The sequence below is a fragment of the Netta rufina genome, assembly GCF_964035555.1.
Source record: "Netta rufina genome assembly, chromosome: 11".
In the NCBI taxonomy this organism is placed as follows: Eukaryota; Metazoa; Chordata; class Aves; order Anseriformes; family Anatidae; genus Netta; species Netta rufina.
The window spans coordinates 4,076,789-4,091,005 of NC_140134.1; the positions used below are offsets into that span (position 1 = coordinate 4,076,789).

At 38.4% G+C, this 14,217-nt stretch overlaps 1 protein-coding gene across 1 annotated transcript; it reads right to left on the reverse strand.

Moving 5' to 3' along the window:
• Positions 1-3,289: 3,289 nt before the first annotated feature.
• RSL24D1 (ribosomal L24 domain containing 1) lies at positions 3,290-12,244 on the reverse strand. Its single transcript, XM_084293742.1, has 6 exons — positions 12,130-12,244; positions 8,904-9,017; positions 7,416-7,488; positions 6,614-6,677; positions 6,039-6,124; positions 3,290-4,648 (listed from the first exon to the last, which is right to left on the reverse strand). The coding sequence occupies exons 1-6, from the start codon at positions 12,208-12,210 to the stop codon at positions 4,575-4,577; spliced, it is 492 nt and encodes a 163-aa protein (XP_084149868.1). The 5' UTR covers positions 12,211-12,244; the 3' UTR covers positions 3,290-4,574.
• Between the last annotated feature and the right edge of the window lie 1,973 nt (positions 12,245-14,217).

Sequence of the window (14,217 nt, forward strand, 5' to 3'; positions counted from 1 at the left end):
ATAAATTTATCCCGAGACTATTCTCATCCCCAGCAGGCCCAATCAAATTAATCCCAAATGTCTTCGCATATGTACCCAGACACAACAAAACAAACAGAGAAGTCAGGAGCAGCCCAGGTGCCAGTCTGGTTGGCTCTTTCCGAATTTCAAATGAAGCATCAGTTTGTCAGGCTTGTTAGAAGAAAAAGTTGTCTTCACAGCTAAGTTCCGAGACTACTGAGTGCAAGTTTGGCCCCTTTATGAAGAGAGCTAAACCTGTATGGCATGTACTACTCTGTCCCCAGGTTTTGCATCAGGGAGTACATAAAACCTGAATCTGAATACATGAGGATTTGAAGTGCAATCTAAGCTTGTTGAGTGCTGTAAATAATGGGCAATGGTCATTGCGAGAGAGAAAAACATTGGATCTTTCCACCACTCACCTTACCAGGTGCTGCTTTTTAGGGTGAATTTCAGTAGTGAGGCTTAAAAGCCGGAAGCTTTACACTTGGCAACATCTTGAATAAAACAGCAATACTGTAACTGTTGCTAGCCTCAACACAGAGGGAATTTTTGACAGCTTTTTATTTTGACAAGAACTGAGAAAGCTCTCAAATTCTCAACTCAAGAATCACTTCAGTCAAAGTGGATTACAGAAGCAATTCTCTTAATCAGCAAGTTTAGCATGGAGCAGAGCTTTACAGAAAACAACTTATAGAAACAGTAAACAAGAAGTTCCTCTCAATTATGCAGAGACCCCCACCTCAATTCCAGGTGATAAGTCATGGAAGCACAGTATTAATGCCTTATAAATAACACATCTATTTCTGTTCAGGACTGTTTCCTGTACCAAAACAATTTCACTAGTAAATAATTCTGCTTGTAGAGCTAGAGCCGATATCCTCCTTTATTCAGTAACATACCGTCTCTGCCATATATATCTAAGATAAACTGCTGTTGCTTCACCTTGAAAAATTACTTAGAGAACATTTTAATGAACTAGAGTGACTTTACCTAACAGAACAGAAAATGGAAGATCTAAGTGAGAGGAAAAGAACCACCACCACCAAATAACATCTTCAAACTCAGCTATCTCCACAAACCCACTCTGCTCCTACCTGTTCTTGAGTAATGCTGCTTGTTCTAAACATCATGGCTATAATCATGTCATCAGGTCACACACAAAAAACCTGCTAGTATTTAGCAAATAAAACCAAAGTGTTCAATGTTTTTTGTCTAGGCACCTTGAAATAATATCAAAATAACTGATCTTGGAATTTGGACTATTACTGATAACAATTTTAAAATACCTTCTGTATTTCTTTGCATAAGGCCTTTTAAAATTTAGATCTAAAAACAGATAACAAGCAGACAATTTCATCAGCGGTTGATTTATTTCTGCTTTATGCTCTCTCTGGTCGCAGTTCAGTGAAACCCATAAATAAGTTAGGCTGGTGAAGGAGATTGAATTTTTGAGACCACAGCAGTAAATGAGGAATTGAACAGCCTGGAGGCTGAAATATCTTCTCTTGGGATATAAGCCTTTGGACCTATTAGCAGCTGTCTATATTGCTGTTCCAGCCATCGACACATATGACCATGTCAACATATTGAAATGATTTATGTTTCTTTGTGTTGCAAAAGGACAGACCTTATTTGTGTTTGGGGCTCCATCACTATTACTGGAAACATCAAAAGTCAGTTAGCTACATAGATTACAATATATACACACCCACGTTTTATTCCAAAATTAAAGTTTCCAAACACCATCAAGCTTCTCTCAGGAACTACTTCTCAATATTTAAAAGACATCCAAACAAATCTAATATTTAGGAGGCTTAAAAAAAAAAAAAAAAAAAAAAAACGTTGAACAAGGCCTATAGGCTGTAAGCTTTTGTGTACACTTACAGGAAAAAAGTTGTATTTTCAACATGTTTACTATATCTAACACCTTTTGTTTCTCAACTAGTTTACAAAAGTGCTGTTTGTGCTGTTAGCCACAAATTTTTCCCTTATTAAGTACTAAAAAGTAAGATTTTCCAAAAACATGGAAAGACATGGTCAGCACAATTTGATTATAGAGAAAACTGGGTTTTGTTTGTTTCTTGTTTTGTTTTGTTTTGTTTTTAACACTTTTAGTCAGTACTTGCAAAGGAAAGACTAACAGGGAGACTTGAAAATAAAAGCAAGCAGAACAAGCAAAGAAGAAACCTCCCCCACTACCCACCACTTACATATTTTGTAGTTCTCTGGCTTGGAATCAAAATTTCACCAAAACCCAAGAGATTCCACACACAACTGAAGAATCGATGAATCACCAAACCAAAGACCATGAGTAAAAAGAAGCATCTCCAGATCTTACTTCTTGCAAAAACATTGAGATGCCCTCTGGCAAAACGCAGCTCAGAGGAGCAGGCCCGCACCCTCTGCAGGCACGTGGCGGCCATTTCAGGGCAGTTACCTCAGGAGCTGCCCCACCCGCCTGGCACAGGTACCGCAGCACTGTTCCTCCATCTTTGGCAGCAGACCCACATGTGATAAACAGCCTAACACACTGAAATGAACACTTGTACCCATCTCCCACTAATTTAGCATTCCACAAAAACTGAGGTTATTATTTCTAGCAAGGTGTCACTTAGTGAAGGCCACAGGCTTACCAGGCGTGGCGGAAACGGCGCCCCACAAAGAACTGCTGACCAGCAAGGCTTCAGACAATAGCCACACACGTAAAAAAAAAAAGAGTAAAATTTGCTAACAGATCTATAAAGGTATCTCTGCACTTAAAGACAGTGCTATAACTAGTCCCAGGGCTCTCTGAACCCCACATGGAGGAGTCAGGTGAGAGCTCCTGGACTCCACATGACTGCGCACCTCCACAAGCCAGCATCCGAGCTAAACAGTTGAAGTAGAAAAGCGTTACCCAAGACAATTTTATTTTCTAACTATTCACTTATATCCCACATAGTCACATGGTGCTCACAGCAGGCTTCCAGTGTCCACTCCTGAGGGAAATGGCATACCTGCACAACGACGGACAGCTCCAGTATTGCCTTTCAGCTAGCCCTTGCTTCCAATTCACACAGTTGGATAGAAAGAGGCACACAGATTAAACTCATACAACTGGCAGGATGCTTAGGATCTACATTGTAGTGTGCTCCCCAAAAGGTTTTATCAGCTACTGTACAATGACCACTTCACTGACGGACATTCATAGAGAAGAGTTAACAATCAATCCCACAGGTGAACAAACAGGTGTCCTACGTAGTGCAGTTCATTTACAGATAAGTGGACAGAAAAAATGCAGATACTATGTAGCATAAGTCTTTTAATTTAAAAAAAGCCCTCGTACGAAGAGATTTTTTTCATACATAGTGCAAAACAGGTGGTGAATCCCATCTGATTTCTCTGCTTAGCACAAATTTAATTACTATTTTTCAGAAAATTAAAACTTAACACACACTGAACTTTAACTCTTTAAATTCAGTTTAAAAAAAAAATCTGTAATGAGATTTTAGTATCCCACTTCAAGGATTAATGACATCAAGCATTTTGGTAAAACAGACCACATCATAAAAAAGAAAAAAGTACACAATAGATATGAGGAAGTTTATGAGTTGATATAGTTTATTCCAGATTTGAACATGTACTAATAATTATTTTTCGGGGAAATCATCACTGACAGAGAAGTAAATGCTATTTTAAATGTTTTCTGAAAGCTTCTCTTATCACAGTGTTGTAGATAAACTGTATGCAGTTTTAAAAAAGCAGTGAACTTATCTCTACTGATGATACACTGAATAAATACCATCACAATATGCAAAATACCTACGTTTAACATAAGGTTCCTTTCTGTCAAAATAATCCTGAGTATTAGGTAAAAACAGTCAGAAGCATGGTTTATTCAGCATCTTAATCAGCTTGATTACATGTCAGATTTGAATTTCAGTAGCTCAGAAGAATGGTGGTTCAAACTTTAGACCAGATGCTACCACCATTATTATTTTCCAAATAGCAGCCAGTGCTACATCAATGTTAGTTTGCCAGGTTTAATGTCAATTGCACTGTAATTTGGGTGAAGTTGACTTAAAGAGGAGATGAAACAAAAATAATTTGCATTCATAACAAACCGAAAAACGTTCCCAATGACCAGGGTGAAAACAAATTCCTGCATTGCACTGAATAAAAATAATACACCCTGCCCCACCACATAACCATTAAAATACATTTTTATCTGCTTTCACTGCTACAGAAGAATATGCAAAATAAGTCTAGTGCCAACATCTTTTACTCCTAGAGTTATTAGGGAAAAGGAAAAGTACACTTTCTTTCTGGGTAAGAAAGAACACACTAGCTCAAATAAGATGCTTTATTTTTCATCCTGCTGACAAGGTTTTCTCCACTTAGATAACCAAAGTACTGCCCAAACCATTATTCATATTATTTTTTTATAATAACAAAAATCATCCAAACTGTAACAGCCACTGTTTATTAAAATGTATTTTTCTTCAACTGTAAGCATAGCTCTGAACGATGCCAGGTAAACCAGTAAGCAATTGTTAACTGCTGAAGAGATGACAATAAAAGATACAAGCATTTTAAGAGGCTTCTTCCATATCCACATCCTCTTGTAGCTTCTGCACCATTTTCTCTTCCAGCTGTTTTGGTTTGCCTTCAAAACAAAGAAATATTAAATTCAAGATGTCTCAACAGGCAAAACAACCTGAATATATTAAGCAGTTGTTTAACAGTAAACCCACCAAGCTGAATATTATTTATTGTTAATCTCCATCATCACCTAAAATTATAGAATTGCTGCAATAGAACAGCTGATACAGTTTTTATGCAAAAGTCTAAAATGCAGTCAAGGTATTTTTCCACTTATGTAGCTAGCAAAAAGATTTAAGCTGTCCTGAATGGTGTGTTGGATGGCAATAATGTTACCTCTTAATAATGCTACCAAATTGAAAAAAAAATACAGGACTGACGTTTGTTTCTGCTCTTTAATGCAATACACTGAAAAGGAAACTGTTGTTGTCTGAGAAACAATTGCACGTTAGTGTGCATCATTCCCTTAGCATAAGCAAAGCTAAAAAACAAATAAAAAATTAAACATAAATATATCCTAACAAAAGCCTGTTTCACATAGCTACAGTCTTAAGATTTGTACATAACACAAACAGAAATGGAAAAAACGTAACAGATTTCTAGTTAACATCTAATACAGTAACCTACCTCCAACTGAGACAAGGTCATTAGTAATTTTTATAGAACACAAACTAATGGATATAAGTGTTGGTTCGTTTTTTTTTTTTAAATTCTCTCTGTGTTCCATTAGCTGTACTTTATAATCTGTTTTTCTCAACATGATCTAACACAAAATAGCACTTTCAATAAGCTGTTTGGAAAACAGAAAATTTAGGAGGAATAGGTATCTGCAACTCAAAGCTAACTTAAAAACTCAGTTCACTGACAAAGAATATACAATATTTTATCTGTACTAGACAGAGTTTTTAGTCCAAATTAGCAGAATTACCATTATATCACAAAAAGTTAGGATTATATTCCAGAAACAGTATTCTTACGTAAATTCACACAGTGAACTACATAAAAAAGCTACATTTCCACAATTAGATAAGAACAAAAAAAAATCTCATGTATTTTATATTAATTAATGTGACTGGCTGTTGAGTTCAAATGACTCAATTCAAAGGGAAGACTTATATAAATACACTGATTAAGAGATTTGCAGTTCTGAAAGTACCAGGTATTAAGTGCAATAAAATGAAAACACTGCAGTAAGAAGGGATAAATGCAAGACCAAATAAGCAAAAAGGTATGTTTGATTCAGAACAAAGATATTGCTCACATTTCATGACAAGAGCTATACTTCACATTCAATAGTCAATTTAATTGTTTAAAAAAAACAAAACAAAACAAAAAAAAAAACCACACATAAGATTATTGGTGAGTAGGGTAAGTCGTACTAAAAAAAGATCAATATTCATCATGAAATTGTATACTCTAAGAGTATACACAAACCAGGTAAATCAAGTTCTTACCTGCATGTGGAGCACGAAGAAGGTGGATATTCTGTTTGACTTCTTTGATATCTTCTGCCTTCTGCAATTCTTTGTTCTTCTTTAATCTGGAGGATAGGGGACATTAAATTAAATTACCTTTTAAGAGGTGGTGGATGTTTTCTGTTTAATCCATGACACATGTATTTAGCTAAATGTATATTAGTGTTAAGTAACTCTGACTGTAAGCAAATAAATACAAAAACTATTTGAAAACCTATTTAACTACATAATGGATTCAAAATCAGAAAGCCAATACTATCAGCTCTTATCAGAAATGTGTTTAAATCTGGAAATCCAAGCTATAAATAATGAAATATCACTATTACAATTGCATGTGTAAAAGCTACATTTTCTTTGACAGCCTATATAGCATAGTAGTTAGGTAGCACAGCAGACTCCACTCAAACTATTTTACCTCATCACTTGGACTACCGTACATGTATATGTAACAAAGCAAACAAACATTTAAAACTCCTAATTGTTATTTTTCTGGAAAGACCGACTGTCTAGTACAGATCTGCAAGAGCTCCTGTAATACAAATGCTTCTCCTCACCTGTTCATAATAAACCTAGCTTGGCGTTTTTGCTTGATTTCCTCCACTCTCTTCATTGCATCAACTGAAACAAAGCAGAAGTTGCTGTAAAAGTGCTTACATAGATACAGTTGAAAATACATGTTATTTTACAGAGCAACACTACCAGTACTCCATAATATGAAACCTCTACAACAGAGAGAACTCATATTGCATAGAAGTTCTTCCTTCTTCAAAGAGAACAGATTTTTTTGTATAATAATGAATTATATTTTAAAACTTATTAATGGTTTCACTTCTATGCCTACATACATTTTTTACAGTTAAGCATCACAAGAAAAGCCTCTTACTCTATTTGAAATCAGATGCAAGTTACCATCTTCCCCTTTCTGGCATTCACCCCTAACTTACAAAGTAACTCTTCCATTTTATATCATTTATATTATTTATGAAACAAACTAAAGCAGAATGAATGGGAACAAACAATGGTATTAGTATAAAGAGGCTTACACTGGGAGCCTCTTAAAATTCTGGAGAACAACCAAGGCTTTTTCAAAGATAACAGTTCAAAATACAGTAATGCTACACCTGGTTTTCTAAACAGTTTCTGAAAATAAATAAATAAATAGAATAAAAACAAGCAAAACCCCATACCCATTCATAACAGCCCCACACCTAAGAATTTGGTCATAACTCCAGTAATTTCCAAGAACAATCATTAGAGAGAGCAACTATTCTACACAGTCTCCTGAAAACATGTTCATGTAAAGTAGAAGTTCACTCCTCACAGTTACTCTTCAGTTCTTTTTCTACCATGACTCACCAGTCTTGTTCCACAACTCTCTCTGGTATTTCACTGGCTCATTTCTACGTTTTTCAAATTCAAATGAATTATCCTGTATTAAGAAAAAGTAAATACAGATTATATACAGAAGCATATTTAGATCAATACATTCTTATTGTAGCACTCAACTATTAATATTCTTGATTCCTGTATTTTAAATACATTTAGAGATTACTAGACTATGAGGGCATATATTAGTGTTTGACCTCAAAGTCTCACATGCCACAGTGATTTGCCTGAAAAGAACTATTTACCAAACCATCTCCTTTGACTATTTTCTTTTTAATAAGACAAAGGGAACAGAAAAGTTCTAAAGTGAAGTAGGAACTACAGAGTAGACTAGACAGGTAGAAGGCAAAATGTGTAGTCATTATTCAACAGCCCAGAATTCTGAAAAAGTTCAAGAAACGTTATGTCATTGTAAGAATATCATAACAATAGAAAATCATTTGAAACGGTGAAATATTTCAATTGATGACACTGTAGGGTTCGGGGTGGGCTGATGAGAGGTGTTTTTTTTTCTGCTAGACATAATTATTTTTGCACCAGTTTTATCTGAATATTTTTCCTTACCCACGGGCTTTTTTTTTTTTCTTTTGTAACTGTAAAGCAGAGTTTTGATCTTCACTTCATGTAAAGACAGTTTCAATGAGAGCTACTATATGTAGTAGCAAGAAATGGCACACAGACTCACAAACTTTGCTCCATTATGAAACAAATACTAGCCTTCACCATGGCATAGCATCAAAATGTACAAAAAAAAAAAAAAAAAAACAAAACAAACACTGGCCAAAAAAATCTTCTAAATTCCAAGTGTGACAGGACATAACATCAGTGTCCTCAGTCACTCTAAGGGGAAGAATAAGCCAGTCCTTCAGAAATACTTTGTGAACAACCACCTGGCGACATTTATTACTTAAGGACAGTCCTGTAAAATATGAATACTTAGTATTTTTAACACTGAATTACATTTGTCTTTTCTTTTTAACCATCTTAAGTTCTCATACACTCTTTTTGAAACATTCCTATCTATGCAAAGACTTTCCCTATATACTGTAGGCATTAAGGATATTTCCAAAGGTAACATTGGTGTTTATATAGAGAGACTTCTTACTGTAAACCAGATTATCTGATTGTGCAGAAATACAATTACCAAAGGTCTACATTCACAGAGCAGATTTACAGATGGAAAAAGCATGCCTTGGATTTTGCATGCATTGGGGATATATGCAACCAGCTTTCACACAGAAGCTGAAATATGAAGTTCAATGTTATAGACAAACCAAATGAATAGCTCACCCTCAAGGAAATCCTCTTTTCTACAGTAACTCCATCCCTGGTGCTCATCTAACTAAACAATAAAACATGCTACTAGTTAACCTAATGTGTTCAGAAGTGGAAAAGGCTAGCTTACTGCAGTTTTGATGAATTAGTGTAAAGTGTAGAAGAAGAAGTTCATCTCCTTACCACTGTCAATTCTTTGCCAGCTGCTTTCCGGAACGCTTTGGTCCATCTGATCTTTCTTGGATTCCGCTTCTTCTTGAAGTTTTTGTGACATTTTGATTTGCAGAATCTAAATATCTTGGAAAAAAAGAAAAAAGTCAAACATGTTATTCCCGCCCAATTGCAAACAGGGTATCAAACAGTGGCATTTCTCTTAACAATATAGCTCATCGAAAATGACACAGATCTTTTAAATTTCAGTCTTATTTCAAATGTCACTATTAAGCAACTATAAGGGATGGTGACTGTTTTGGGGGCTGTTTTTTTAATCATTCTCAGTGATAGTATATTTTAGCAAATTACCAGCTTACAGGCAAGTATTACCTCTATTTTGCAGATTTTTGTCTGTAATAACTGTGATGCAGAAACAGGAAAAAAGGTGAGGGACTGCAGCTGGGCGAGCAGCAATTGCTAATACACGTAATGCTTAACCCTACCACACTAAGCTTTTGGTGGAGTAGTTAAATTTCAGACATGATGCATTCTTCCAGAGTTCACGTTGCTGTTACTATACACTAAGGCATGCATACACTACCTACGGGGTCTCTGGAACCCAACCAGACTAAACTCAGAGTCTTAATGAAATAAACATGCACAAACCTTGCTAGAGCACACAAAAAGAACACTCTTTCAAAAGTTAGTATTTGTGTTACATTTCAGCAGAACCCTGTACAGGAAAACTAAACACACTTGCTTTATCATATATATTTATTAATTTGTTTCACTCTCAGTGCAACATTCAGCTACAGCAAGTTTCATTACATGAAGGACTGCTGCAATTGAGTTCGGCAACCTAAGACACTCAGTACAATTTGGCGTCTAAGAACCAGATTGGTATCCTCATCAGCAGCTCCCAAATAATAAAGCATAATGATGCTTCTTGCATCATGACATAGTGAAAAAGCAATGGGGGCAGAAGCAAGATGTAAGGAAGATGCTAGATCCCCCCAATGTCTGAAGTCATCCTCCCAAGTGACAAATGACTACAAAAAAAAGTTGGAAACCACTTAAATTTAGAAAGAGAGGAGAATAGCACAGCGAGGATATATAAAAGTAATCTCCCATAATTACACAACTAGTTTTGTTTCTTTCATAAAGTTTTTGCTTATAAAACAAACAATTTCAAGCACTGTTCTTGTTTCTTCTTTATAAAGTCATTTTCACAGCTGTCAGTGACATATACAACATACAGTTAAGCTGATTAAAATCCTCACAACTTGGCTGGGTTTTATTTATCATCTGCCAAAATAGCTATAAAACCAAACACGTACTGTGAATAAATAATTTTCTATACCTGTCAACGCTTTTTAGATACAGTGCTGTCCTGACAAGAAGAAATCCTCATACCTCTCATATAATATTTTTCAATGTAGTACATGCACAGAAATACCTGTCTTTTGGATCACAGTTTTAAACTTTAAAGATCACCACTCAAGAGGAGTGCTGAGCATATCATAATGCCTTGGACTGAATTTACTGAAAGCAATTAAAGCACAAACCAAAATATTCCAACCGACCATTTTTCCTTTTTTTTCCTTGCTCCTTTTTTTCCATATATTCTACAGATTTCTACATGTTGCAATGTACAATTACTCCACTCATCTACAAAAATAATTGAGAATGCTTTGGGTTTTTGCTCTACTACTCCAAATATAATCTGCAAAATCCAACACATCAAGAATTGCTAAAGTTCGTTCAAATTACACTGTGTTCTTCTAGTTAATGATGCATAATAGCTTAACCCTAGTTTCCCGCTAGGTACTGGACTGAAAAACAACCAGAAAAAATGGTTGAATATTCAAAGTAAAAGATTAAGAGACTAGTCTTTAATATTAAAGTCCCATTGGAAAGACCTTTAAGTTTCCAGAGTTTAAATACTATTAATTGATTCATATTTAATGAAAAATCTTAAAAATCATTCATTCCACACAGTGATCTTAAATTGCAAATGACCGATATTTTCAAAATTGCTGCTGTATTTTATTTAAATACCCTACATAGTTCATTTGGAATACTTTAAATCAAGGCTTGTAAGAAAAAGGACAACATTAAATATTTGGTGCAAGCTGGTAGCATCAATCTCATCCTCTGTAAATGACAGAGAAGCAAAGAATAACCAGACAGCGGCTTACTAATTGGGTTCCCACTGCCATTTTACCAACTGCACGATTACATCATGAAATAAAGTACACACAGAAGTTGCCACTGAGAAAATATCACTTTTATTCTGGTCATGAAATACTCGCTGTCATGTGCGAGGTCTCCTCTTTACATGGCCAGGCATAATTTATTTAACTCTAAAGTTGTTATGGAGTCTTTACCAATTACCAATGGCTATGGCCATCATAGGGTCACAAGAACCAATCTGGAACAAAACATTTTTTCATTAAGTTGTTTGTATATATTTCACAATCACTTAGTTCAATCCGTGGTTTATATCTGGATCCCCCTCTGAAGGTAGCTATGGAACAAAAGGTTGCATTTAATCTTATAGCTACATTCTGCTAGACTCGTTTGAGGCACCTGCCCCGGCTAGCCATGGAAGCCACTTATGTTCATCCAGGTGGCGTTTTCAGGCCTGTCAAAGATGCATAAAAGAAACTTTACTACTGACACTTGAAATTTCACTTAAACTAGTACTGAAATTACGTGGTAAGCTGTTGAGCTATGCACAACCCAGCCCCAACCCACTGGAAGTACTCCCACATCCAGCTGCCATTTTCCAGTCAAAAAAAGTAAGTAGCAAGATGACAACGAGGCAAGAAAGGGAAAGAAAAAACCATAACCCCATCACCACCTAGAGTCCCTCAGCGCCCACGAAGCTGCCCACCCCCGAAGTACCCTGGGCTCCCTGCCACCCAGACCGGGGCTCAAACTTCACTTAAACGCACGGAAAATTACACCCGTTACCCAGGAGCTCGTGAAAACCCCACCTTTTTGCAAGCTTAAACTCATTCCCCTCCGGTAATCGCTTCTAAAGAAAATAGCCCATATAAAACCTTCAGCAATCGCCTCCCATGACTTTTTTTTACCCCTTTTTTTTACATCCAGCCCCCAGGAGCCGTGACTGGGCCGGCAGGGGCCGGGCCCCGGCAGCAGGCGCCGCGTGCGAGCCTCGCCCCGCGCCGGGCCCGGCCGTGCCGGCAGGCAGCAGGCCCCGTCCCGAGGCCCGGGCCAGGCCGCCCCGTACCTTGCAGTCGTTGCGCACGAAGACGACGCCGTGCCCCGGGTAGATGGGCCCGGAGCAGAAGTAGCACTTCTCGATGCGCATGGCCGCCGCCCCGCCCGCCCCGGCGGAAGATGGCGCCCGGCTCCCCGGAAGGCCGCGGCCGCCGCGCCGTGAGGGGACGGCGGCGCCCCCCGGTGGGCAGGCGGGGGCGCAGCGCCCGCAGCCAGGCCCCGGCCTCCGCTTCAGAGCGGCCGCAGTAACAGGCGCGAACAAAACCATGAACAAATGAGCTGTTTAATAAGCACTGTTAGCACTTCGCTGTACTTCGGCTTTTAAAATCAGCGCTCTTCGCGCTTTCCCAGGGGACTCCCCCTTCCTGAGGCACGCAGTCCCCCTTCAGAACAGAAATAACCCCTCGCCCCTTCCATCCCTCCTGCGCGGGTACCGGCCCACGGAGAAGCTTGGTCCTGTCCGTTTCTGTGCCCGTGAATCCCAGAACGGGTCTCCTCTCTCATCTTCAGCCCTAGGGTGCTGTCCCCACTCAGCATCTGAAATCTCTTCATTATGTAAAGCTCCAACACCTCAATTCCTGCTTCTCCCTTTAAAACTACCTGAACATTTGGTGAAAAGTTCATGTGTTGAATCGCACATGCCTGTAGGGCACATGCTTTGTAGGGCAACAAAAAAGTCAGCCAGCCTGGGGTTGTATTAAAAAGATAGAAGGAATAAAAATGGATTCAGAGCAGTAGCAACACTACCCTTATCAGCACGGAACTTGGCTCCAATCTTTCTGAAGGGCCTCAGCCACATCCTATGGCAGGAGGATGACTTGCTAGAGCATGACTTGTGGCTGGTACTGAACGCCCAGCCCTCAGGACCAGCAGCTCAGCACGGCCTCTCAGACAGGGAGCAGGCCAGGGCTGTGTAAGACAGCAGCCAGCCGCACGCTGCCTGCCCAAGGGAAGGCTCGGTGGCTGTGACAGAAGATGGCAACCCAGGTGATAGGAAGAAAAGCTAGAGACACATACTCAAAGCAGTTGTATGAGAGAAGCTATGAAGACATCAAGTTCACAGCTAGAGGCAAAACCAAAAAGCAGTAATCAAGATTTCCTCGGCCTAGGGCTGCTATGCAAATGCAGTCATTTGTTTTCAGTATGATTAGTTTGAGTTTCCTGCCCCTATGACTGCCCTAACCCTGCCCCAGTTGTATTTATTTCACTGAAGAAAGCTCACTCCAGGCAGAGTACTATACAGTGTGATGTTTTTAGTGGCTTCTACGATTGCAGCACGGTGAATTGCAGACCATCACCAACACCCCCAACAGACAGATGGATATGAGAGCAGTGATACTACAAGCATTTACAAGGATTTTTCTTCATCTCACTGCCTTTTTCATATCAATGTGCTAACCTCCTCTTCAAATGCATGTTACTACATGGTGGATACAGACTGCTTATTTCTGATCTAAAAATGCAACACAGATTGAGGGCTGCTGGAGCCAGAAACCAGCTGGATTATGAGAAAAGAGTATGTACTGCTAAACTTACATGCTTGTCCAAGTATCATAACGGAAATAAGAACAACCACATACAGGCACATGTGCCTGGAGGATTGGGCTCATAGAAAGTATAATCTGGTTAGCTGAGATTGCTAGAGGTAATCTAAACTCCCGGTGTAATTTCTCCTGCTTTCAACAAGTAGCTCAGGGCCCAATCCAGTTGAATTTTCATTATCTTCAAGGATGGTGACTTGATAACTTCTCAGGGAACCCGTTCCAACTTCTGATTTCTTGTGGCTATGTGCTCACATCAGCAAGTTTCTGAATGTCTTATACATACAGAAGTGTCGCCTCTATTTTATTCTATGGGTTTGGGTTCCTTCTGGCATCACCTAGGTTGCAACACCCGTCACGTCTGACTGGTTCAGTCAATGCCAGAGGAGAACAAGAATGGTGACACTGAAACTAGAGCAGGAAATTTACATGCATTTGAACTAAAAAAGCTATAAGGCATAGGGACAGTGAAGAAGGACACAGACTGTTGTTGAACTGAGACAATGGGTAATGTTACGATTCAGTTCAACAAATGCTGACAAAGTTGAGATCAGGAA